Here is a 27,037-nt window from a genome sequence, read left to right as displayed (position 1 = left end):
GAGGTATAGTACACCGAGCCAGTCAGCGACGAAGTCCAGGCTTCTAAAGAGGAAGGCCTAGGGTAGCTCGAAGACGGGTGGAATTCGCATCCCAATAGGTGGGATTGCAGAAAACTCCAGTGAGCCGGTGCGAGTCGTATCGCTTGAGCCCGCCATGGTGGAGATGGTGGAAAAGTGGGCCATCCGATGACCAAAAAGTGTGAACGTACATCGTCTTCCCCACGGACGGCACCAACTATCGGTGCAGAAAATGACCAACACATAAATATTTGTAGTTTTGTTGTATGTTGTGATCGGAGGTGGCCTAGCACTCAATGACACAGGGTTTATACTTGTTTAGGCAACATGCCCTACATCTAGTTTGAGTCAGTCGGTGACTTTATTCCTGAGCCCAGGTGCTCAAAGTTTGTTGTGTGGTTACAAACGAAAGGGAGAAAGATGGGGGGTACGAGAGGTCTGGTCGGACTCTGGATTGAAGGGCCGAGAGTGACGGGAGCTCCACTATGTGCTATGTGTTTGAACATGTGCTCGAGGTTTGAACCTAGTGGTTATGCTGTTGTGTGTTAGTGAACTGATCGATCTCCCTATTAGGAGAGAGTGCATCCCTTTTATAGATGAAGGGGATGACCTTAAAAGCGAAAGGGAGAGAGTGTACGTATGCTGAGTCTTGTTGCCCATGTCGTTGGGTACAAGACGATTGTAGGCGCCCATAACACTATTGATGTTAGACGCATGTGGGAGGTTTGCGTCATCTTCTTTTGGTATGGTAGACGTCAGTGCCTGCCAGACTGCTGATGCCCAAAGGCATGCAAGGGTTTTACCGTGCTCGTGCTCGTCCGGTATGGTAGTTGTTGTAGGCGCCCACAACACTGTAGGGCAAATGTCAGCGCCCACAACACTGTTCTGACATACCTAGAAGGTTGCAGGGCACTCTTCTAATATGTCCTATCAGTACTATCCTGTAGCTGTAAAGGTATGCTCCTCAGTCTTGTGGTTGACTTGAGTGCCCTACCTTACTTGCTCCATATGTTTCCTAGTCCTCACTGAGTGGGCATCCCTAGTCGGTTGGTCCTAGTTGGCTCTGACTGCGCTGGTCAGAGAAGAGCTATAAGCAGGGGTTCGGTGCGTCCCTGGTTTGGAGATGCAGTTTGGAGTTTGGAAGCGGCATTCGGTCTGGCCTTCCAGTTAGAGGGGCGGGCCAGAGTCAGAAGCGAGCGATGTTCCTCTTTGGCCAGGCCTTTCGGTCGGAGAGGAGGGCCAGAATCGAAAGCGAGCATTATTCCTCCTTTGCGGGGCCTTCCGGTCGGAGATTGGATCGCCCTTCTGGTCTATTATTTTTAGGTGTTTAGGCCAGTCCATGAGTTGCGCGTCCTTCACAATGTCATCTGCTGGGCCAAGCCTTTGTTGGGAAGCCAATCCATGAGGGACCCCAGGTTTATGAACCCAACATATCCTTTGGACATGCTTTGTTGAGACCCGTGTAGTTGACACACATTCTCCATTTCCCACTCTTTTTTATACCAGAATGGGATTGGCTAACCACTTAGGGTAGTATACTTCCTTGATGAACCCAACCGCCAAAAGCTTCGCAATCTCCACGCCGATGGCCCTGCGCTTCTCCTCATCGAAGCGACGCAGGTGCTGCTTCATCGGTGTGGAGCCTGGCCTGATCTTCAAGGCATGCTTGGTGACTTCTCTTAGAATGCCTAGCATGTCCAAGGGTTTTCATGCAAAGATGTCTCTATTGGCATGGAGGAAGTCGACGAGCGCGCTTTTCTATTCAGAGGAAAGTGTGGTGCCAATGCGCACCACTTTGCCCTTGGAGCCACTGGTGTCTATGAGGACCTCCTTGGTGCCCTCTATAGGCTCAAAAGACCCAGCCAACTACTTGGGGTCAAGTGCTTCTTTGGCGACCTCCTTCGTTATGGCCGCAAGCTCCTTGGAGGCGATGATTGTCGTAGCGTGTTCACAGCACTCGACCTCGCACTCATAGGCACACTAGAAGGAGGTGTCGATGGTGATGACCCTGCATGGTCCTAGCATTTTCAGCTTCAGATAGGTGTAGTTGGGTACGGCCATGAACTTTGCATAGCATGGATGTCCCAGGATGGCGTGGTTGGTTCCGTGGAACCAGATCACCTCAAAGGTAAGGGTCTCCGTCCTATAATTGGTCGAATCCCCAAAGGTGATGGGCAGATCGATCTGCCCAACTGGCATGGTCTGCTTTCTAGGCACGATGCCATGGAAAGGCGCTCCAGTTGGTCGGATGCGTGATCGGTCAATGCCCATGGTGTCGAGCATTTTGGCATACATGATGATGAGGCCACTGCCTCCATCCATTAGTACCTTGGTGAGCTGCTTCATGCCAATGATCAGGTCGACCATGAGTGGATATCTTCCTAGTTGTGGGATGCTCTCTGAGTAATCAGTCCGATCAAAGGTTACGACGGACTCCGACCATCGAAGGAAGGTAGGCATGGCCGGCTCGGTCATATAGATCTCACAACGCGTGAGCTTCTAGCGATGCTTGGAGTCATAGGTCGCTGACCCTCCGAAGATCATGAGGCAGCCATCCAGTGTCAAAAAGTTGTCATCTTTCCCCTCGGCGTCGTCTGTGGATGGCTTAGGGTCCTTCCTATGCTCCCCCTTGTTGGAGCCTCTAAAAAAGAACCGCTTTATGAGACTGCAGTCCTTGTATAGATGCTTGATAGGAAAAGCATGGTTCAAACATGGTCCTTTGAGCAGCTTCTCAAAGTGGTCTAGGGTGCCCTCGATGGGCTTCCAACCCCCCTTGCGGTCGGCGGCAGCCATGAGCGAGCCCTCGCACCGCTGCTTGTTCTTGTTCTTGCTAGGACGGTTGGAGACACCTTCACCGGTGTCCTCGTCCTGCTTTTCCTTGCCCTTGAGGTGGTCGAAGATCACTCCAACCACCTCCTCACCCGAGGTGTGGCTGGTGGCGATGTCGAGGAGCTCCTTGGTGGTTCGCGGGCCCTTACGTCCCAGGTTGTGAACCAGGGACTCGCAGGTGGTCCTAGACAGGAAGGCTCCTATGACATCAGCATCGGCGACGTTAGGCAGCTCATTGCACTGTCAGGAGAAGCACAGGATAAACCCACGAAGAGTTTCCCCAACCTTCTGTCGATAGTTTTTGAGATCCCATGGGTTCCCAGGATGCACGTATGTGCCCTAGAAGTTTCCCACGAAGATCTCTTTCAGGTCCACCCAACTTTAGATTCTATTGGGCGGAAGGTGTTCCAACCACATTCACGTCGAATCGGCTAGGAACAATGGAAGGTTGCGGATAATAAAATCATCATTATCTGCTCCACCAGCTTGGCAACCAAGCCGATAATCCTCAAGCCATAGTTCGGGGTTTGTTTCCCCATAGTATTTTGGGATGTTGGTCGGTGGTCGGTACCGCGGTGGAAATGCGACGTTGAGGATGTGTTGGCCAAAGGCCTGAGGTCTCGGCAAGTCAGGGCTTAGGCTTTGGTCCTCGCTGCTGTCGTAGCATCCGACATGACGAGGGTGGTAGTCGTGGCTAGCCCCTCCCTCGCATCACCGCAGGCATGCCTGTGGGCATTGAGGGTGTCGTGCGCGTCACGGTTGTGGCCAAGACGCTCATGCACCAGGACCATGAGCACTTGCTATGCCTGGTGGACTGACACATCCATGTTGGGTCGCTCTGAGGGCACACGTTGGCTAGCGTCGAGCTCGCGTCATCATGACAGTGAGCTCTCAGCCTGTTGCGCTGCCGCACGCTCGAGTAGCGTGCGAATCTCATGATGGGCCCGATGATCCTCAGGCGTCACGAGCCTCGAAAGCCCTCGGAGCAAGGCCACCATAGCAGCGATGTTCTAGCTTGCCTAGGTGAAGTGTGGGAGGGCTTCATCATCCTCGATGATCCTCCAGTTCACATCGCAGGCCACGACGCACACATGCCCACCGTCTCTGTGGTGCTCGATCTCTTGCTCGAGCTCCACGTATTCCTGCTCGAGCTGGAGTCATGCTTCCTCGAGCTCTTGGTGCTAGGCCTTCAGCTGCTCCACCCACAGGCGAGGTGGGGCCCCTACATCCCTCTCAACTTCGTCATTGAGGGCGTTTATTGGGGTAGCCTCTCCCTCATGGATGCTTTCAACATGTCCCTCAGGGGTACCTACCATGAAACATTTATGAGAAGGGTGATGCCTCCCCCCGCTAGAGTCAGAGTCAGAGGGCGATCTTGATTCTCCCATGAGGAGGTCGTGGAAAGATTTCACGACATATTTGGTCATCCCCACGAACTCGTCGTTCGCGAGGGATGGAGGCATGTGTTGCGCCATAGTGTGGCCAACGGTCTCTGTGATGTTGCAGAGACCGAACAGGAGCGCTGTCGGGGCACTCCGAATGAGGTATTCTAGGGAGAGCGGCTCTCCTCTGGCAAGCTATGTTATGATATTGGCAAACAAGAAGGTGAGGTGGCGTAAGTCCTCCCGGGACAGTCGGGGTCCTAGGAAGGCGCCGAGCTGGCGCTCTAGCCTCCCATAATCGAAGCCAAGGAGCTGGTCGCTCCTAGGGGTGTGGGCCTCTAGTTTGTGTAGCTATAGCTGCTTAAGCACCTTGGCGGTCGTGTCGAGGTCGGTGAAGTGGAGAGGCTAGACGGCAGCAGGAGCCTACACCAACCCTCCCTCCATCGTGATGATGAAGTCCAGGTTCCCAAAGCACACGTGCGTGCCCGGGACCCAGCTGATGCCGTAAATAGCCATCCGAGGCCTGGTGTGGATGTCGAGATATGCAAAAAGGCCCCTACCTGGTGCGCCAATTGTTGGTGTTTCAAGTTATCACCGATGAGTAATTTTTTTGTATTGCGCGTCTGGCTCGGATGGTGTGCTTAGAGGATATGAGGTTTATATTGGTTCAGGCAGAAAGTTCCTAAGTCCAGTTCATCGCTGTTGCTCGTGTTACTAGCATAGAAAGTTTGTAGTAGGGGTTACAAATGAGCAAGAGAGGGAAAGGATCCCAAGTCTCTGGTGAAAGGAGTGAGTGGGTGCAGAGAGCTCGATCGCTGCTCGGCTGTGCGTTCATGTCGTGCTCTTGTGAGGATCTGTATCGGATCTTGATGGGTCGATCAGTTTGGGACCCCCTTCATGGGGCGCCCTGCTTTCCCTTTTATAGGCCATGGGAAAGCGCAGGTTATAGCTCCTCCTCTTTGGGTACCCTAGTATTGGTCCCCGACAATTCTTCTCTTGTGCCATCGCCTAGCACCAACCTTTTTTCGATCCTCCGCCATCGTGGAGCGCTGATTTTTTTCATCAATGGAGCAGTAGCAGGTGGATCTTCCTATAACATTGAGCATGAATATAGGGTGGAGATGGCAGACTAAAGGGGGCATGAATAGTCCTTTCTAAAACTTAATCACGCTGGCTAACCGAAACAAATGCGGAATTAAAACAATCGGTCTAGCCAAGACTACACCCCTCTATCTAAGTTCACAAGCACCTTATAAAGATTCTAAAGAGGCAACAAAGGTGTTGGGCTAGCTAGTGCTCACCTATCTAATTCTAGCTTGCAAGGTCACACAAACCTATGCAACTAGTACTTCAAACAAACTGAGGAGCGCCTACACAATCTAGTAACCAAAAGCACAAAACCACCTAAGCTCACTAGCAATGCTCAATAACAAGGCTACATAAGCTAAATTATAGAGCACAAATTACTTAGCTACACAAACTAAGCAATGTGACAAACAAGGTTACTCAAACCAAATTAGTCACGCAAGAGCTACTTCTATGCTACACAAGCAAGAAGGTAACTAGCAAGCTACACAAGCTAACTAATTACAAGAGCAACTACACGAGCACAATGTATATGAATGTAAAACAAGCTTGTGTAAAGGGGACACAAACCAACAGGCAGACAAGGATGACACGGTGATTTTTATCCCGAGGTTCACTTGGTTGCCACCAAGCTAGTCCCCGTTGTGTCGACCGCTCACTTGGTGGCTCAGCAGCTAATTGGCATCACCCACCAAGCCCACACATTGGGCACCACAAGAACCTACCCACAAATGAGGGTAGCTCACTGACACGCTCAACTAGAGTTGCTCTTTGTGGCTCCCACGAGACGAGCACAACACCCCTCACAATCACTTCTCCGAAGCACCACACAATCTTCTTTGTGTGCTTCGACGGAGATCACCACCAAGCCATCTAGGAGGTGGCAACCTCCAAGAGTAACAAGCACCATTGGCTTCCAACTCAAACACCTAGTGTCACTCGATGCAATCTCACAATGCAACGCACTAGAATCACACTCACTCACAATCGATTCGCACCCTTGCAAGCACAAGTGAGTTAGAGGGCATCCAAGCACTCCTACATAAGCCGCATAGGCGTCAGGGTGCTCAGCAACCGGCCAAGGCCAACCAACACTTCTATTTATATCCTCACGGGCTAAACTAGCCATTACCCCTTCACTAGGCATCTTTCAGGCTAACCGAACACGCCGACCCAGTGTCCGGTCGCGCTACGCCGTCCATGTGTCGCTCTGCGTTCAACCGGAGCCACCCGATCTCAACGGTAACTTCATGCGTCAACAATCACAAGACGACTAGATGCACCGCTGGCATGACTTGACGCTCGAGCCCTAGAGTCTGGTCATGAACAGAGAGCTCCCAGAGCCTTGATTCCATTACCTGACGCGTCAGATGAACCATGACCAGACGCATGGCGATGTCCGATCCTCACTGCGTGCCAAGATCACCTCCAGCGCCTCGCCACGTCACCATACGTCACGGTTGACCGAACTCAGCCCCTGCATGTCCGTTAGCGCCAACACACCGCCCTTCAAAAGGTGACTGGACGCACCGATGAAACCAGGGCCAGCATCCGGTCCCAATTCCTTGCCTTCGGCCAGCCAGCGCGCTGCGGCTAAAATTGACCGGACATGCAGGTCCTCCCGAGGCCTGTGTCTGGTCACCTCCAGTGACCACTTTTCACCTCTGTTTCTTCACCGAGTTATCCGCTTCAACTCCAATTTCTCCTCCTTTGCAAATGTGCCAACACCACCATGTTTACACCACCATGTGTGTGTGTTAGCATTTTCACAATCATTTTTAAGGAGTTAGCCACTCAACTTGCCACGCCACTCGATCCTAGCAACGATGTAAAGTTAGATCACTCGAATGGCACTAGATGACCGATATACAAACAAGTTTGTCCCTCTTGATAGTACGGCCATCTATCCTAAACCCGGTCATCAACTTCTCTACACACCTATGACCGATGAAATGAAATGTCCTAGGTTATACCTTTGCCTTGCGCATTCCATTCCATCTCCTCCAATGTCGATGTAACACATGCACCAACATGATCGACAATGATATGATCCGCTCCATATCATCACGTGACCATATTGGTTCATCAATATTGACTTCACTTGCTCTTCACCGTTGCTTCGGTCCATCGGCACCAAGTCATCACTCAACTTGCCCTTCACACTTGCAACCGGTCCGTCGAGCCAAGTCATGTCTTGATCTTCTCCACCTTGATCACATGACTCAATGTCGTGTCTCATGTGCAATGAGCTCCTTCATCATCACATGTGTAAGCTTTGCAGCAACTCTGAGCCATCTTCACCGTCATGGCATATGTTGCTCACACACATGTATTTGTGGACTAATCACCTGTGTATCACTCAAACACATATTAGTCCACCTAAGGTTGTCACTCAATTACCAAAACCAAACAAGAACCTTTCAGTGAATAGCACTAGTATTACTCATGCCAAGGATCTACTGCCCTTCCTGTTGCACGTACGAGTCACCTACGTCCACCCATCGAAACATGTGAGTCAGTCGAATTAACCGTCAGGCCATCCAATCTCGTCGCCACCCTCTCTAACTGCTCTCTAACCGTCCGACCTATCACCAATTTCTAACATATTTGTGTAAAGCTTGCTCGTCTACATTGTGTAGCTAGTTGAGTAGTTTAGTTATGTCTAGTTATTTTGAACCGCCAGACCTATCACTTGCATTACAATTCCTAACATATTTGTGTAGAATATTTGTGTAGAGCTTGCTTGTTTACATTGTGTAGCTTATTGAGTAGTTTAGTTGTATCTAGTTATTTTGCTAGCTCACTAGTTGTGATAGTTGTGAGATAGGTAGATTGATTGTGTGAAAGCAACTAGCTTGTGGTAGGTGGCTTGCCTTTGTTAAAGTAGAGCTAGAGCAAAACCGCCTTAACGCTTTATTGTTGTCTAACCAAGTTTACTCTAGTGAATTTATAGAATTTTTGTTAGGTTATTCATCCCCTTCTAGCCATTTAGTACCTTTCACATAGGTCATGGGGGCTCATATAAAGATAATATGTGTCCCTCTTCTAGAAGCTTCCAAGATAAATATATATATTCTGTGTTGTTCTAATATTTTCCCCCTTGTAGAAGCTTCTAAGATAAATATATTCATTATGTGTTGTTCTAATATTTTCATAGTGTTGACATCTAGTATCTTCATACAAAATATGAAGCATCATCAGTTGTGTGGAAGGTTTCAGAAGGTTTGCATTGTTATCTTCAACAAAGAATGAATATAAAAGAGTGGACAAACAATAATATATGGTATATAAATAGGACAGCATAAATATGAATTGGCAACTAAAATCATATAGCATGGGCGTCCTGTAGATATATCTGCAATGAATATGAGAATAATTTAGTATATCTGACAAGGACAACAAATGGTTAGTATAGCACACTAAAGTAAAGGAACATAACAAGAAAAGGTGAGCAACCATCACCATCGGCCATTTCCTACAGATCGGATTCTGAAAACACACACACAACAACATATTACACAAAGATTATATTATATTATACGGAAAAATTAAATTATAAGGATTAGAAAGCAAAAGATAACAGTACTGTGAGGGTATTATGAGAAAAATAAAAATACATGTTAGAAGCGATAGAGATAGAGAGTAGAAATAGATACTTAGACAAACTATGCATTGTAACGGAAGAACAGGCCCGTCGGATGGGCCAAAACAGCCTTACATGCCCTCTGTTTGCAGGCTGCTTCGCTTTGTGGGCTGGAGGGATAACAGGCCCGTCGGATGCACGATGGAGTCCTGCTGCTCCGATGTCCCAGAACGTGGAAATCGCCAGTTAGAGGAGTCGGATCGATTGAAAATAGATTACCTGTTTCCGCGTAAAAAAAATTGTTTTCGTAATAGCAGTAGCAGCTCACGGATTCAGCCGCCGCCCAGGGCCATCTCAACAATTTCTACGACCCTTGGGTAAGTAAGACACTGAGGGCGTGGCAATCTAATATTTTAGTACGACGATTGAAGTATATAATATACTATTAATCTGTTACTTGTGTAGCCTGTAAATTGTCAACAACAAATTCAGGAATATAAATCTGCGTGTGTGTGGACAGGGCCATACTCAATTTGAAACAAAAGAATTAGCATTCACGTGAATTATTTTGAATATGATCAAAAGCCTAAATGTGTTTCGAAATATTTTAGGTTCACCATGCCAAATCGTTTAATAGTTTTTTAATATTTTGTGAAAATGATCAAATACTTCATAGTAGCTGTGGACAAAGTTCGTAACACCCGTGCAACGCACAGGCACATATGTAGTACACGTAAGGATGAAAACGGAAAGAAAATATCCCGAACCGAGCCGCATCGTTTTCTACATTTGACCCGAGCGAATTCGTATTTTCGAACAAAATATGGAATACTAAATTCGAATTCGAAATACGGAATACTAAATTCGAAATCGGATTGAATTCGGTTTAGGCTTTGTTCGACCGATTTCTAGTTTTCTATATTTTATTCGGAGTCTTCCGTATTCTAAATTCGGTTCGAACCGAATTTGGTCCAGCACGCAAAGGTGCATAGCGCCATAGCAGTACAACTCACTCTACGGCCCAGCCCAAAACAAGTTGACAACCCTAAATCCCTAATCCCATTCCCTCCCCGTCTCCTCTCCTCCCCTCCCTATTCCCTGTCCGGCCCTGGCGCTGGCGGCGCCCCGAGCCCCCGACTTGCGAGTCGCGACGCACATGCACGCGCGACACCTCGCCTCGCCTCCGAGTCCGACCTGCCAGCGTCGCCGCCCCTCATCTACACCTGCCAGCGCCACCGCCCCTCATCTGCACTTGCCATCACCGCCGGACACCACCCAGGCACGCAGCCACACGACCCAGCAGCGCCGCCACTCCGCCCATCGATGGCGCCCACTGGAGGAGGTGTTTCTGCTCCTGAAACGAAGAGCAAGGGCAAGAATAAGACCAAGAGCGTGCGCCACCTTCTTGCGCCGCCGGCAGCTCCGGCAGCAATGGCTTCTCCCTCTCCAGCGCTAGGTATTGATTCATCTCCTTCTGTACTAAGGATAGATCCACTAGCTCGTCTCCATCATGGGATTAAGGTATGAGCTTTTGCTGTTGATGCGATGTATCTCCAGTTGGTAAACATGCAGCACCAAGTGGGATAATCCCATCCCGGATTGTCTTGTAAGTTGTAACCATAAGCCTAAAAAATGACCTCACCCCAACCGATCCCACTTAATCCCTCCAACCAAACACATGATAAGTGAACCAATCACATGATTGCACATGTAGTAAAGTTGAATCCTGACCTAGCTATCCATTTATGCCTTTACAAATGATATTAATTAATTACCTTGACAATGCCAGTTTCAATCTCATTTAGTTTCTCTGTAATACTCACAATATCGGGTCTTTTTTATTATCATTGTCCAAGCAATTCAATGCTATCTGAGTGCATGTCACTACTTGGTGGCAATATGCTCCAAGCAAAGAATCACTACTGCTTGTTGCTTGCAACCTTTTTCTCCAGTTTTTTTGTACCTAATAAATCAACCAGTCAAGCTTGCTGATACTTTTCTGATGTAAAATGACACAGTATTGGATTAAAATATTTTCATGTTAATAAGTATATTATTTCTCACTTGATCAATAAACTCATCTGAAGGCATGTATAGACATTTGGGGTAGCTCTCAGGTCATGACACTATCCTTATTAAAAGAAACATTCTTCCGAGACATACTGCAAATGGAGCAGCAGCCTACCAGAAAGATGCTTTTGAAGGCTTCCATTGTGCATATACTCAAAGCACAACGCTATAAATGGCTCATCAACAAACACTTTACTTCCATCTGGCATGGTATAAGGTTTTTGCTGTATTTCGTAACAATAGCCAAGAACCTGTACAATGTTCTGATGCTCAAGAATCCTAAGGTTATTGAGCTCATTTTGGAACTCCTTGTAGTCTAGATTGTCACAATGAAGCTTCAGTTTCTTCACAGCAACATCCTCACCGGTTTTAGTCACTCCCTGCCAAATATAGGTTGTTAGTACTTAGTATAGGTTGACCCCTTTTTCTAGGTGCTACTTGTTATATTATATTTTTGAAGTAGAAAATGCAGGCATTGGCTTTGTTTTTGTTGTTGTTAGACAGTATTACCACATCCGAGTTGAAAATTTTCTATGAGCATATAATTACTGTATTAAATATAACCCTTGGCTACTACTTGCACGACCCTCTTGTATCGAACTTTGTACTAGACATTTTGCTTGATTATTTGGGATCGGCATGCACTGATTTAGCAATGTTTCAATTGGCTCTTGGCAGGATCAAGGGGCAAAAGGTCTACATCTCAGAGTATTAGCCCTAGTGGAACTTGTGAAAGTCCAACTACAGCAGCATCAGTGTTAGTGATGGGTTCTTGTGCTCCAAATGTTGACACCAATTGCACTGGCAGTGGCGCTGGACCCACTTGTGCACCAGCAACAACCACAACTCCAAATGTCGACAATGATGACCCAAAGGATGACGAGGATGAAGAGGATGCTCACCTTTCTAGCAAGAGGTACAAGAAATGCACATCGTGGGTCTGGAATTATTTCACCAAGAAAAAGGAGTATGTAGAGGTGGAAGGAAAGCAGATTGAGAAGATTTGGGGATACTGCAATTTCGCTAGGTGGGATCAGAGGTACAGAACTGAGGGCGTCTGTGGGACGACTGCGTTCAAGAACCATTTGAAGTAAAAACACAGTACTGTGAAGGGACAACAACAACTTAAAATTGGTAAGAACCCTGGTTCTGTAGCAGCTCATGTTACCAAGAAGCTAGCTTGAAGAAATTGAATTTGGCAATAACCATGCATGAATATCCTTTCAATATAGTTGAGCATGAGTATCTTGTTGATTTCATAAAATCTCGCCGTCCTAGCTTTCCGATAAAATCTCGTGTTACTGTTAGGAAAGAAATAATGGACAAATATTTTCAAGAAAAGGAAACTCTGTATGCACACTTGAAAACTATGAATTGTCGCTTTAGTGCAACAATGGATATGTGGACCTCATGCCAAAACAAAGGATACATGTGTGTTACAATTCATTGGATAGATGATAGTTGGCGTATGCAAAAGAGAATTATTGGTTTCTTCAATGTAAAAGGTAGGCATACTGGTGCAAAGTTGTCTGAGACATTCACTGAAGTTATGGTTAAATGGTACATTGAAAATAGACTGTTTGCTTCGACTTTGGATAATGCTAGTTCAAATGAAGTGGCTGTCAATGATATAATTTCATATCTGAAAGAGAATGCTAATGGTTCCCTAGTGTGTGATGGGATGTTTTTTCATGTTAGATGTGCCTGCCATATTCTTAATTTGGTTGCTAGAGATGGGTTGAAAGTCATTTCAGGAATTAATTTGGTTGCTAGAGATGGGTTGAAAGTCATTTCAGGAACACTCAGCAAGGTCAAATCACTTGTACTAGCTGTGAAAGGGTCTCCATTGCTGTGGGAAGAGCTTATGAAGCGTGCCACCAAAGCTGGGTTAGATACAAACAGGAGTATTCAAATGGATGTTTCAACAAGGTGGAACTCTACCTATCTAATGTTGAGATATGCCTTGTACTACAAGGATGCATTTATTAGGCCGAAGTCTTCAATCGACGTAGGTATGCCAAGATTTCTCCATCTTCTGATGAATGGGACAATGCATTGACAATTTATGGTTGCTTGAAGAAATTTTATGATCTCACTAAAATTCTCTCTGGCACTTCATATCCTACTGCAAACTTATTCTATAGAGGTTTGTGTGATATAAAAGTCTTGCTTGATGACTGGTGCTTTAGTGAAGATGCTACAATTAGAGAAATGGCAGTTGCTTGAGTGCAAAATTTGAGAAATATTGGGAGCAGTCCAACATTGCTCTAGCTGTAGCCTGTTTTCTTGATCCTAGGTATAAGAAAAGGCTCATAGAGTACTACATGAAGAAGTTTCATGGGGTTCATTATCAAGCTGAACTTGATGAGTTTATTAGTATGGTAAAGAAACTGTACAACTTTTATAATATTAGTTCTGCTCATGCATCATCAAAGGCAACTAGTGAAGTTGCTGCACCTACACCTAGTAACACATCTGATGTATTAATGGGAAATACAGACCATGACCTAGAAGAATTCTTATATGATGCAAGTGAACCTGCTGTGGTTGAGTCAAATGATTTGGAGAGGTATATGTTGGAACCACTACTGAAAATTGTTGGTGAGTTTGACATCTTAGCATGGTGGAAAAACAAGAGAGAAGAGTATCATATCCTTTCCCAAATTGTTAGGGATGTAATGGTTGTACAAGTATCAACAGTAGCATCCGAGTCTGCTTTTAGTGCTGCTGGTCGTGTTGTTGGTCCCTATCGTAGTCGTCTTGATCCCGAGATGGTATATGCATTAATTTGCACAAAGGATTGGGTTGCTGCAGCAAATAAAGGTGCTCATTTTATCTGTTTTTTCAGTTACACACTTGTAATTGAAGGAAAATAATGCTTTGATTTTTTTTCCTTTCTAATTTTTTGTTCAGATTCTAAAATGGTTGGATCAATTGTGAGTGATCTTGAGGTTGATGCTTTGACTAATGTTGTGGCTAAGCTGAAAATTAAGATACGTTTATTGACTGCTTGCTATGAAATATGCTAGTTGCTACATCTAATTTTAATTCACTTTGCAAACTTGTAGGACAATAACAAGGAGGGGGAAGAGGACGCTGAGGAGGACAATGAGGAAGAAAAAGACACGGAAAGTGATCCTGACATCATGGATGATGCTGATGAACTGTAGACGTTCATGTTCTGTTAATTGCTTGTTCTAGACTTGTTATGTATGTGGTCGTGCACTTTGTTTAATGCTATGCACTTGAACTAGATCATGCACTTGTTAGTTATAAACTTGTTATGTATTTGATCATGCACTTGTTTAATGCTATGCACTTGAACTAGATCATGCACTTGTTAGTTGTGAACTTGTTATATACTTGGTCGTGCACTTGTTTAATGCTATGCACTGTGGGTCGATATTTCGTATTGAATTTTCGTATACCGACCGTGTTCCACATAATTCCGCTCGAATTGGTTCGTTTCTGAAATTCTAGATATTCCGTAAGTTCGTGTTCGTTTTCGTGTCCAGCTTGTCCACTTTTGCTTTTGTTTTCGTATTTTAAATGTAAAAGAAGAAAACGGTCGAGGAGTTTTTTGTTCGACAGTTTTCATCCTTAAGTACACGTAAAAACTACGGAGGGCTTTCATCCAACTCGTGGGCGCCCGCCCTCGATTACGAGTCTCCGAGTCCGAGCCCTTGGTGTGCACGCCCGTACTCGAGTCTGATACGTCCCGGCGATCCGTATTGCCTCACCCGGCTTGCCTGCGAGGCTGCGAGCACGAGGTGCCGGACCTGCCAAGCGACAGCCGGACCCATCTGGGAGAGTCGCCAGGATAATCCGCTCTTGCCCGGCAGCAGCATCCGCTGTTCCAATTCCAAGGTGTTGTGCTTTCGGTTAAACTTTTGGGCCCAGTGGCGCCTCTCACAAACCAAACTATAAAAAGCCCATGCTTATCACAACCACATACGGCAATAAGCTCTCCATGTTTTCTTATCCAAACAGCTTTGTAATTTATATTTCTTGGAAATAAATTCTGTGTAATTTATCCAATAAATTTCAAGACACTTCAAATCAATATGAAAAGTAATCGCTGGAATAAGATTCTTTGTTATAAATGTTTGCATCCTCACACGAAACACATTCTTGTTAATCTCATCTCATACTGCCCCAAAATCAGCTTCAGATCCATTTTTTAACCCAAACACTTTTTTCCACCATGAAATCCGAAGTCACCAAAATAGATTTAGGGACTAGACTCATGGATTCTATGGTGTACCTCAAGGGGTACTCTAAAAACATAAGTTTAGTACATCCCGGTGAAAAGGTGTTAGTTGACCCTAATAGGCACTACTTGCCTAGCCTATGCAATACAAGCAAGCCCCTTACATAATTCTATATATGTAATTATACTCGTAGATTTTTTAATATGTTAGTCTAAGCCGCAAGCCACTTGCGCCGCCGTAGGCGTGGGCAAAAATTTATGACCCGGTGCAACGCACGGACATATATCTAGTAAGAGATAACTTACAACATATATTTAGTTCATATAAAAAATGATAGAACATCAAAGAAGCTAAAAGAGCGGTAAAATAACTATTATAGTTCATGTTTGCTTTTTTTCCTTTTCCGAGTAACGAACAAATGTTTCTTTGGCAACATCTACCATATTCAAAAAAAAATAAATTAGAAATTTAGAAAAATAGATTAGATCAAACATGATGATAAACTGAACTAGTGAACTGATGTAACACATGTGCAAGTGCCCACGCCCACACCAAACCCTATCCGGCTATCCCTATATAACTGATATAAGTGATAAACTGAACTAGTGAACTGCAATCACTTACCGCTGGCCAGATCGATCACGGAGACGGAACTGCAATCACGGGAACGTCGGCAGGCACCAGAGCAGCACGCCGTCACCGGCCGGCGGCCGCGACTCGCGAATAACCGAATAGGAAGGGTCGCGTCCTCGCGACTCCAGGCCTGCGCGAGTGCGACTCACGCGTGAAGCGAGCGCCCAAGCGGATGCAGATGCAGGATGCGGAATTGCGGATCAATTATCAAATGGACCTGCATTAAAAAAAATTATCAAATGGACCTAAAGAGAATACATGTATTATACAGGGGTATATTTATGGGCCTCCGGCCGTCGCTCGGCCCGCCCCTTATGAGACGGGCCTGCCGCCGCCGTCCTTCTTTCTCCCGCGCCGGTCAGCGCCTACTTCTTTTCTACTATCCTTCCCTCGTGCTGTAGCCTAACACTGGAATTTTGATTTTGGGGCTACTGTAGCACGTTCGTTTTTATTTGACAAATAGTATTCAAACATGGACTAATTAGGCTTAAAACGTTCGTCTCGCAATTTTCCACCAAACTGTGCAATTAGTTTTTCTTTTCGTCTACATTTAATGCTCCATACACGGGCCGCAAACATTCGATGTGATACTATAGCAACTTTTTGGAAGTTAAGGTGGAACTAACCAAGGCCTAACCAACCTTCTCCACCGTCGTGGAGGGTCGATTTTTTTCGTCAATGGAGCGGCAGCAGGTGGATCATACTGACACATTGTGCGGGAATAATACTAGTATTACTCGTGTCAAGGATCTATTGCCCTTCCTGTTGCATGTACCAGTCACCTACGTCCACTCGTCGAAACATGTGAGTCCATCGACGTAACCGCCACCGGCACATCGGATCTCGCCGCCGCCCCTAACTGTTCCGTTCTGCGCGCAGGCCAAGCTCGAGGGATTCATCACAGACGGCGGCTACGTCTGCGCCTGCCCTGCCTCCGACGGCTGCGGCTAGCACGGCAAGGTCAGTCAGCTCGATCGATCACATGCCCATCTGTTACGGAACACCTCGCCGGTTCTGTGGCTTTGCGCTGAAATTCTGAGGGTTTTTTCTTTTCGATCTGCGCCGCGCAACGCGCATGCAGGTGCTGTCGGCGCTGCAATTCGAGAAGCACGCGGGGGCCGAGTCGAATAACCAGAACGGTCACATCCTCCTGCCCAACGGCAAGTCGCTCTACCAGCTTTTCCATGACCTCAGGCACGTGCCCGCCGAGGCGTTGGCGGCGAAGTTCCTGGAGTTTGCCGGGGTACCCATGACTGTGCCCGCCGCCGGAGCCTCGCCCGCGAGATGGGAACCCAACGGTGTTCAGGTTGACGGCGTGACGGTGGAGCCCCCTTGGGCCCCTGCGCCAGCAGCATTCGGAGACGTGGAGATGCTGATCGAGGACGAGCAGGAGAAGGCCAGACTGTTTCTGCTTGATTTGAATTTGAGGTGAGCGATACATTCCACTGATCGATTTGGGTTAGGCTTTCATTGGGGCTGATCAGTAATATTTAAATTATCATATTCAAAATATATAATGCTCCACCACAATCCACATGCTAACTTCGCGGGGGTGTGATTGCGAAGCCCCACTTCTAGTTCACGGGGGTCGGCTGCGGAGGATATGGCTTACAGTTTGGGAGACTACTCGAATAAATCTGCCAGCGATAATAGCATCTCAAACTTTAATTGGGGTGCATCCAAAAGGCGGTCTGTGAGACAGTTTAGACCACAAGGAGGCACTGAGACTTCTACTACAACCTTCAGTGGAAGCCCAGACAAAGGGAATTCTGGCCTCTCTACTGGCACCTCAAAGAAGAAGAAAGGCATTGAAGCAACACAGAACGCAGGAGGTCCTCTCAGTCTCAGCATCATGGATGGTGTTAAGTCTGGTTCTCCTATACCTACTGCAGTAACCCCTAACTACTCAAAACATGATTCCACAGATTTATCAAGTTCAGTGACAAGCGCTCAAGGGCCACCCCCAAACTGCAGCATAGACTCAAAGTATAAAGAATTGAAAATGAGGTAATAAAAGATTAAATCTTTTGTGGCATTTATTAAAGGAATCTTTCTCCAAAAGCTGGTGAAAGGTGTTCTTTTACATTTATACATGGCATTTTGAAAGGATGCGCAACCTACCTTTTCGCTTTAACACAGGGATACCACTTTGCATCCACTGATTTTCAAGGAGGGTGGCCTTCCAGATAATACTTTGTTGACTTACAAGTTGAAGAACGGAGAGGTGCTCTCGATATTTGCGTGGACTGTACTGGTCCCTTTTCCACATTCACCTGAATTCTTAGCACACTCTTAAGAAGACTCATGCTTCACTGTTTTTTTAGGTTCAAAGGCAAGGGTATAAGAAGGGAACTGTTATCGTCTGCAATTATTGCAATGAAGAGGTGCAAAACTAATAAGCAATCAACGAATTTTGTTTCTTTGGGTGTAATTATTCTGCTCAAGGACCAAAAATTAATGTTTTTGTTGTTCTCTCCCGACTCTAGTATACTCCTTCAGCCTTTGAAAAACATGCTGGCATGGGAGAAAGGCGACAACCGTAAGCACCACCATTTTTTAGAAGAAATTATGCATATGCCAACTTTATTATACTTAGAAGTTAGAAAAAAAGTACAAAATGCCATTCAATTAACTTTTTGTAATAATCTAAACTTGAAAAAAAAAGAGTTCTTGGGTGTTTAAGTTCATTTAAGTGTGGTGAAAAATTTATGTTTCAGGTATCACAACATTTATACATCAGAAGGAGTAACACTTCATGATATAGCTCTGCAACTGCATCGTTTGAATTTGAATTCAAATGGATTTGGCAATGCTAGTGTTTCCAGCTTCAGTGACTACCCAAACCTTACTTCTTCAGGTAACTTAATGGGTGTTGTGTAATATGTACCCTGAGGATGGCAATGTGGTTTTCAAGCCAGTGCTCTTATATTCTTGCTGGCTTTACTATTATCATTCTTCATTTCTTTTGCTTTACTGCTACCATTCTTGCTATGCCAAGAGCTTGCAATGTCATCTTCTGCTGTCTTGAGATGGATACAGTATTGTTGTATATCATTTGTTCTAGAGGGTGTTTTATCTGTATAGAGATTTAAAGTTTAGTTTTTTTTTTGTTGAAATGAAGTTTCTTTTTGCTTCTGCAATCATCGGTGCCTCCTATTCTGGCTTTCAAACCCCTTTTTGTTTTTTTACATAATTGGTTTGATAGTCTTATCACTAAATCTATTAAGTTGTATTATGAACCGTGATTTGTTACTTACCATCATTGTTTTTCCCACTTGCATGAATGCACTGGTGATCTACTATGTATTAATGATTCCTTCAATTTTCTGTTCTTGTGTTTTCAAAGCGTGTAGTCCACTTGGTTTATGTGCCTTCTGCTGATACAATATTTTTCCAATATCTTTATAAGTGAGCAGAGTAATTATAATTATGCTTGGACTTCACACTGTTCAGTCACAAGAACTGACTTTGTTGGCCTCAGTAGTCAGTAGGCCTTTTTTTTGCTTCTTTGGTGACATATATACTTTTATTTGAAGAACATGTTATTTAGGTTTAAGATTTAATTGTATTACCTTGAGGCAAGGAGGGAGTGATCGTAGAGCTTTATGTTTCAGCAAATAATTTGGAGTCTCTTTGTGCTGTGCCAATATAATTGGTTCCTTTTATTACAGGTTGTGTCAAAGAACCTTCTACTACCAGTGGACCTATTGTTCCCCTGAAACGGACCTTACAAGAAAGTGTGGTCCAAACAAAGAGTTGCTATTTCTGTGGGTAAGATGATACTACAACAACAACGACATAGCCTTTCAGTCCTAAGTAAGTTGGAGTAGGCTAGAGTTGAAACCCACCAAGAGCCCCAAGTCACGGTTCTGGCACTTCAATAGCTGTTTTTCAAATACTCTTATTCAAACATAGATCTCTACGTATATCACAAGCTTTTAAATCTTTTTTTATTGACTCCCCCATGTCAATTTCGGTCTTTCTCTACCTCTCCTCATATTATTAGCTTGGCTTAGGACTTCATAATGCACTGATGCCTCTGTAGGTCTCATTTGGACATGGTCAAACCACATCCATCGATGTTGGACAAGCTTTTCTCTAATTGGTGCTACTTCTAGGCGATCACGTATATCATCGTTCCGAACTTGGTCCATTCTTGTGTGACCGCAAATCCATCGTAACATACGCATTTCTACAACACTCAGTTGTTGAACATGTCGAATCTTTGTAGGGCAATATTCTGCTCCATGCAACATAGCCGGTCTAATCGTCGTTCTATAGAACTTGCCTTTTAGCTTTTGTGGTACCCTCTTGTCACAGAGAATGTCAGAAGCTTATCGCCACTTGATCCACCCTGCTTTGATTCTATGGCTAACGTCCGCATCAATATCTCCATCCCTCTGTAGCATCAATCCCAGATACCGAAAGGTATCCTTCTTAGACATTGCTTGACCTTCCAAACTCACATCTCCCTCCTCCTGTACAACTCCGTCAAAGTCGCATCTTATGTATTCGGTTTTAGTTCTATTCAATTTAAAACCTTTAGACTCAAGGGTCTGCCGCCATAACTCTAGTTTCCTATTTACTCCCGTCTGGCTTTCGTCCACTAACACTACATCATCAGCGAACAACATACACCAAGGGATATCCCCTTGTATGTTACTGGTAACCTAATCTATTACCAAGGCAAAGAGATACGGGCTTAAGGCTGACCCTTGATGAAATTCAATTTTAATCGGGAAGTAATCTATGTTACCATCGTTTGTTCGAACACTAGTCACAACATTATTGTACATGTCCTCGATGAGGGTCACGTACTTTGATGGGACTTTATGTTTGTCCAAAGACCACCACATAATATTTATTGGTATCTTGTCATAAGTCTTCTCCAAGTCATTGAAAACCAAGTGTAGGTCCTTCTTCTACTCTCTAAACCGCTCCATAACCTGTCTTATTAAGAATATTGCTTCTGCGGTTGACCTTCCGGGCATGAAACTAAATTGGTTTGTTGATATCTGCGTTGTTCCTCGCAGGCACTGCTCGATGACTCTCTCCCATAACTTCATAGTATGGCTCATCAACTTAATTCCCCGATAATTAGTATAACTTTGGATATCTCCCCTGTTCTTGTAGATTGGTACCAATATGCTTCTTCTCCACTCCTCAGACATCTTGTTTGATCGAAAGATATTGTTGAACATCTTGGTTAGTCATACTATAGCTATATCCCCGAGACATCTCCACACCTTGATTGGGATACCATCGAGCCCATCGCTTTGCCCCCTTTCATTCTTTTCAAGGCTTCTCTGACCTCCGATTTTTTAATCCTCCGCACAAAGTGCCTGTTAGTGCCATCAAACGAGTCGTCCAGCTGAACGGTGGTGTTCTCGTTCTCACCATTGAACAATTTATCAAAATACGCTTGCCATCTATATCTGATCTCATCCTCCTTCACCAAGAGCTGCTCCCTCTCATCCTTTATGCACTTGACTTGGTTAAAGTCCATTGTCTTCCTATCGTGAGCCCTAGTCATCCTATAAATGTTATTCTCTTCTTCCTTTGTACTCAAACGTCGGTAAAGGTCCTCATAGGCCCGCCCCTTTATCTCACTCACCGCTCGTTTTGCAGTCTTCTTTGCCACCTTGTACTTCTCTATGTTGTTTGCACACCTATCATGATATAAGCGCTTATAGCACTCATTCTTTTCCTTAATAGCCTTTTGCACATCTTCATTCCACCACCAAGTGTCTTTCAAGTCGTATCCGCTCCCATTGGTCACTCCAAGCACCTCTGAAGCAACCTTCCGAACTCCCACATGCTGTTTGCATCGCCTTCATTATTCCAAAGACCCTCTTCAATGACATTTTCCTTAAAGACCTTTGATGCCTTAAGCATTTTTATCGGTAGATTAACAGGATCGGGTGAACTCCTTTATATGAAAATTTGCATCTGTACATAATGTCAGGTATGGCCACACAGAGTTTGGAAAAATCGATCCAAACATGATTGTCTTCTGTAACCAGGTCTGTTCTGCTTTATGCTTAGTGTGTCCAACGTATTGCCTTTAATAGATTGCTGGCTTTTGAATTATGCATTGTTGCTATTTGCAGTGCGAGAGACCATCGTCTGTTCGCTTGGGCTTGTTTGGCTGATAAGCCATGGCTGGAAGTATTGTTGGCTGATTTGGTGTGAGAAAAAAATATTGTTCGTTAGCTGAAAAAGTACGGCTTATAGGCCAAACAAGCCCAAGCGAACAGCGTGAGTTGTAAAAAAGAAGGTTTGTGACCTTTTCACTTATGTTGGCAAGAGGAAGGCCTGCCATTGTGAAAGATAGAGCTGAATGGTTATATTGAACATTTCAGGTGCCTCTGGAAATTCTGAAAGAATTCGTATGTTTTCGCTTCTTGTGCTGCCAAGAATGTCAATCACTTCGTGCCCGTCTAGAAGGTGTGGAAAAGTGTGAAGAGATTACCTTTCTTAGACGGATAAGATCCAATATTTGTTGGCGGCTTTTAAGTAGAGCGGTCGCAAGTAGGGATGTCAAACTCTACATGTCTCAGGCCATCCATATCTTCAAAGTAATTTGTTCTTTCACTTAAAATTTTTGCATCTGCCTGTCAATAGCTTCTTGGCTGCTATAGTCTCACCTCGATCTATGTACTTCATAGGATGCATTTGTGGAATCTACTGATGCGCACAGTGACGTCTTCTCGGATATGGTTTATGGGTATGCTCTTGCTTATTTTGCCAACTCTTAAGTGGTGTATGAGTGGGTTTATTGATCGATCTGTGTTTACCTTTAGTCCTTTTTTTATATAAATTTGAAGTATGGAAACAATCTAAACTTCATTGTTGCAGAAAAATGGGAGGAGAGAAGGATTTTTGAGGAATGTATTGTGTAGTATTGACTGCAAGGTGGTTCTTTTCCGTGCCAGGCCTGCTCTTCTTTATTATGCCATTCTGTGTTCTTCTAGTCTGCATAATGGCGCATCTGTTATGCATTCAATCCTTGCACTTGTATGGTTCTGCGTGCAGACTTTACAAAAAAGAACACACATATAAACCTTTGATTGTTAGCATCCTCAAATTGAGTTAGTATGATTTTTTTTTACTATTTGTATTCTTACATTTTTCCCATTTTGATTTTATTGCAGTACGCATGTTGTGTCTGCTGCGATTCTGAAAGTGCGTGTGGAACAAGTTGCAGAACTGGTCCTTATTGCTGTTGACTATCTGTGGATCGACTAGAGTAGATCAAGGCGGATGAACTTATAGATCCATGAAACACATGCACATTTAGACCTAAACACTACACCGAGAGGGAGGTAGGGGAGAGAGGGCTGGTGATGAACCTGAGCCTCCAGATGATGTCGCGGTTGTGCTAGCCATCGCGGGTTCGGTGATGGAGGCAGCACACGGGCAGCGATGGGTGGAGTAGAGGTTGCACGGACGTCGATGCAGTGCGGTCGGGCGTAGCAGTGGCGACGGCGAGAATCAGTGGAGCTTCCCGTCGCTGGCTGCGCGCCCTCTCGAGATCGGTCTAGGGTTTTGTCGGTGGGTTTGCGGCTCACGGCAAACCTCGTACCTTGAGCCGCCGGCCCCCACCTCTCTATATAGCGCAGTGCGACGGGGGCCCACCAACCATGTAGGGTTGGGCGCCCCCGATCAGGGCGCGAGACCAAGGCCCAATAGGCCGTTGGGCCTACTGGTCAGGAGATCAATCTAACATTCTCCCCCTTGATCTCACTATTACTTTTATCTTTAAACTTTAAACTTCAATCCTTTAAACCTTACTCATTTCTTCACAGATGATGCATAGAGCATGTTTTATCGTCTCGGTCAATCGCCGATAGATTTGACAGCTACAATGCACGTCTCTGATCTGAAACAGTTACTTTAACTTTTGGGCCCTTTATGGTCCAGGAATCATAGGCTTTCCCTTAAACCCATGCCGGCTACATGTTCTCTGAACACGTTGGGTGGTAAGCCTTTTGTAAGCGGATCCGCGAGCATCTTTTCGGTACTTATATGCTCAAGACTTATCATCTGATCCCGGACTTTATCCTTCACAACATAATACTTTATGTCAATGTGTTTGGCAGCACCACTTGACCTATTGTTGTGAGTGTACTGTACTGCTGGATTATTATCGCAGTATAATTTCAGTGGTCTATTGATGTCGTCAACCACCTTCAAACCGGGTATGAACTTCTTTAGCCAGTTCACCTGCCCTGTTGCCTCATAACACGCTACAAACTCGGCATACATTGTGGACGATGTAGTGACGGTTTGTTTTGAGCTTTTCCATGAAATAGCTCCCCCTGCGAGAGTAAACACATATCCAGACGTGGATTTTCTATTATCTCCCGCATAATCAGAATCTGAATATCCCACTATATTGAGTGAATCAGATCTTCTATACGTCATCATGAGGCCTTTCGTTCCTTGCAAATAACGCAAGACTTTCTTTACCAATTTCCAGTGTTCTATTCCAGGATTGCTCTGGAATCTGCCAAGTAACCCGGTAACAAATGCCAAGTCAGGGCGCGTACATACTTGAGCATATTGCAAGCTTCCGACAGCTGAAGCATATGGAACCACTTTCATTTGATCGATCTCATATTGGTTCCTGGGGCATTGAAAATCCCCATATCTGTCGCCCTTGACTATAGGAGCAGGTGAGGGACTACATTTGTGCATACTGAATTTCTTTAAGACTTTTTCTATGTATGCCTTTTGTGACAGTCCTAATACCCCTTTACTTCTATCTCGGTGAATCTCGATCCCTAGAACGAACGAAGCTTCACCAAGATCTTTCATATCAAATTTTGAGGACAAAAACTTCTTTGTTTCCAGTAGTAGACTGACATCACTACTAGCAAGTAAGATATCATCCACATACAGGACAAGGAAGATAAACTTCCCATTCTTAAACTTTGCGTAGACACAATTGTCCTCAACATTATCTTTAAACCCAAAATTCTTTATTGTCTAATCAAACTTCAAGTACCACTGTCTTGAAGCTTGTTTTAATCCATAAATAGATTTCTTTAGGCGGCATCCCAAACGTTCTTTTCCTTCCATGACAAAACCTTTCGGTTGTGCCATGTAAACATTTTCCTCTAAGTCTCCGTTGAGAAATGCCGTCTTTACATCCATCTGATGTAATTCCAAATCGTAATGTGCCACTAATGCCATTATGATTCTGAAGGAATCCTTACATGAGACTGGAGAAAAGGTCTCATTGTAATCAATCCCTTCTCTTTGTGTAAAGCCTTTTGCCACAAGTCGGGCTTTATATCTCTCTATATTCCCTTGAGAGTCAAGTTTTGTTTTGTAGACCCATTTACAGCCTACTGTTTTGGCTCCTTTAGGAATTATCTCCAAATCCCAAACTTTATTTGCATTCATTGATCTCATCTCATCTTCCATGGCCTCAAGCCACTTTGATGAATGGTCACTTTTCATGGCTTCTTCAAATGAGGTGGGATCATCCTCCATTTGAAATTCTTCAGTGTTGTACACTTCATAATCAGCAGGAATAGCTGATTTTCTAACTCTTTGAGACCTTCTAGGGGCCTCCTCAATTGGCACATTTTCTGTTTGAGGCTGTTGTTGCTCCCCCTCATGTGTGGCAATAGGTTCTATAGGATCCTGAGCCACAGGTTCCTCATCATCATTCATTGTTGCCACAGGCGGGATAACAACAGGTGCTGGCACCACAGTGTCTTGTACTATTGGTGCAGCAACAGCAGGTAGTGAGAAAAATGGCTCATGAATGATCGGAGTGGGTGCATACACCCGCTTCTCTTCAAGGTCAATTTCTCGAGCTACCATGCTCCCCCTAATCATTTCATCCTCTAGGAAGACAGCATGTCTCGTTTCCACAAACTTTGTATGTCTGTTAGGACAGTAGAAACGAAAACCTTTTGACTTTTCTGGGTAGCCAATGAAATGGCAACTCACTGTTTTGGGATCTAGCTTCCCAATGTTTGGGTTAAAAACTTTAGCCTCAGTAGGGCTCCCCCACACACGCAAGTGGTTAAGTGAGGGTACTCTTCCTGTCCACAACTCATACGGTGTTTTGGGCACCGACTTACTTGGCACTCTATTGAGAATATGAATGGCGGTTTTTAACGCCTCCATCCACAGACTCGTGGGTAAAGTGGAGTAACTTATCATACTACGCACCATATCCATCAAGGTACGGTTACGCCTTTCAGCTACTCCATTCTGCTGAGGTTCGCCCGGTGTTGAATACTGGGCGACTATACCATTCTCCTGTAAGAACCTTGCAAAAGGTCCAGGAACTTGTCCATATGGGGTATGCCGACCGTAGTACTCTCCTCCACGGTCAGACCTGACTATCTTAATCTTTAAATCATGCTGATTTTCAACTTCTGCTTTAAATATTTTAAATTTATCCAACGCTTCTGTTCTTTCTTTAATTGGATAAATGTAGCCAAAACGAGAGTAATCGTCAGTGAATGTTATGAATGAATCATAACCATCCACACTTTTCACAGGAAAAGGACCACATATGTCTGTGTGAATAATCTGTAGAATTCCTGTGCTTCGTTTGGCATCTTTCTTAATTTTCTTTATATACTTTCCTTTTATGCAATCTCTACATTGTTCTAACTCCGAGAGCTCTAATGGAGGAAGAATATCATTCTTAACTAGTCTTTCTATTCTCCCCCTCGAAATATGGCCTAAACGACAGTGCCATAATTTCGACAACGCATCTTGAGCTCTCTTTCGTTTTCTGTTTCCATTGTTCGATGAGGATACATTTTCATTCACATCACATACGGAATTAACATTTTCACGAAGTGATAACAAATAAAGCTCGTCTTGTCGGAAGGCAAGACCAATACATTTATTATTAAACAATATCTGACATTTGCCATTTCCAAAATGGCAATCATAACCATCATGGTCCAACTTTGAAACACTAATCAAATTTCTTTGCAAAGAAGGTACATAAAGAACATCTCTAAGAATAATTATGAAGCCATCAGCAAGCTCTAACGGAAGATCACCAACGGCCTCAACATCTGCTTGTTCTCCATTTGCGACTTTAATGAAACTTTCGCTTCTTTGCAAAGTTCTCATCGAACGGAATCCCTGTAATGAATTAGCAACATGAATAGTTGCACCTGAATCAATCCACCAAGTAGATTTTGAAAACTTTACATACAAGGATTCATTTACGAACGTAATAA

General features: G+C 44.6%; 2 protein-coding genes and 1 long non-coding RNA gene across 4 annotated transcripts; 1 reads left to right on the top strand and 2 right to left on the bottom strand.

Moving 5' to 3' along the window:
* Positions 1 to 1,998: 1,998 nt before the first annotated feature.
* On the bottom strand, positions 1,999 to 2,385 carry LOC136468660 (uncharacterized). The gene has a single exon (XM_066467154.1). It carries the CDS (start codon positions 2,383 to 2,385, stop codon positions 1,999 to 2,001), a length of 387 nt encoding a protein of 128 aa, XP_066323251.1.
* Positions 2,386 to 10,731: 8,346 nt separating this feature from the next.
* Positions 10,732 to 15,965, bottom strand: LOC136506487 (uncharacterized). Its single transcript, XR_010771622.1, has 3 exons — positions 15,804 to 15,965; positions 10,963 to 11,348; positions 10,732 to 10,861 (listed from the first exon to the last, which is right to left on the bottom strand). It is a non-coding gene; the product is annotated as an uncharacterized lncRNA (long non-coding RNA).
* A 512-nt stretch (positions 15,966 to 16,477) lies between these two features.
* Positions 16,478 to 23,036, top strand: LOC136506471 (uncharacterized). 2 transcript variants are annotated; one of them, XM_066501407.1, is made up of 16 exons: positions 16,478 to 16,616; positions 16,692 to 16,772; positions 16,894 to 17,240; positions 17,379 to 17,644; positions 17,738 to 17,819; positions 17,952 to 18,036; positions 18,137 to 18,196; positions 18,299 to 18,351; positions 18,530 to 18,669; positions 19,484 to 19,583; positions 21,778 to 21,835; positions 21,923 to 22,089; positions 22,175 to 22,390; positions 22,481 to 22,539; positions 22,671 to 22,727; positions 22,967 to 23,036. In XM_066501407.1, exons 3-12 carry the CDS (start codon positions 17,062 to 17,064, stop codon positions 21,962 to 21,964), a joined length of 1,065 nt encoding a protein of 354 aa, XP_066357504.1. In that variant the 5' UTR covers positions 16,478 to 16,616; positions 16,692 to 16,772; positions 16,894 to 17,061; the 3' UTR covers positions 21,965 to 22,089; positions 22,175 to 22,390; positions 22,481 to 22,539; positions 22,671 to 22,727; positions 22,967 to 23,036. The 2 variants fall into 2 exon arrangements, with proteins under 2 accessions (XP_066357504.1, XP_066357500.1); XM_066501403.1 differs by having other exon boundaries at positions 17,379 to 17,819.
* The last annotated feature ends 4,001 nt before the right edge of the window (positions 23,037 to 27,037 follow it).

Source organism: Miscanthus floridulus, chromosome 1 (assembly GCF_019320115.1).
Source record: "Miscanthus floridulus cultivar M001 chromosome 1, ASM1932011v1, whole genome shotgun sequence".
In the NCBI taxonomy this organism is placed as follows: Eukaryota; Viridiplantae; Streptophyta; class Magnoliopsida; order Poales; family Poaceae; genus Miscanthus; species Miscanthus floridulus.
Note: the sequence above shows the minus strand (reverse complement) of the source record. Positions and strands in the feature narration are given on the sequence as shown.

Bases quoted from the DNA above. Each gene is read 5' to 3' on its own strand.
- LOC136468660 (XM_066467154.1), bottom strand. From the start codon at position 2,385: ATGGTCGACCTGATCATTGGCATGAAGCAGCTCACCAAGGTACTAATG.
- LOC136506471 (XM_066501403.1), top strand. From the start codon at position 17,062: ATGACTGTGCCCGCCGCCGGAGCCTCGCCCGCGAGATGGGAACCCAAC. The intron at 17,241-17,378 runs GTGAGCGATACA...GTGATTGCGAAG, and splicing joins CTGCTTGATTTGAATTTGAG to CCCCACTTCTAGTTCACGGG. The intron at 18,670-19,483 runs GTAACTTAATGG...CTTTTATTACAG, and splicing joins CCCAAACCTTACTTCTTCAG to GTTGTGTCAAAGAACCTTCT.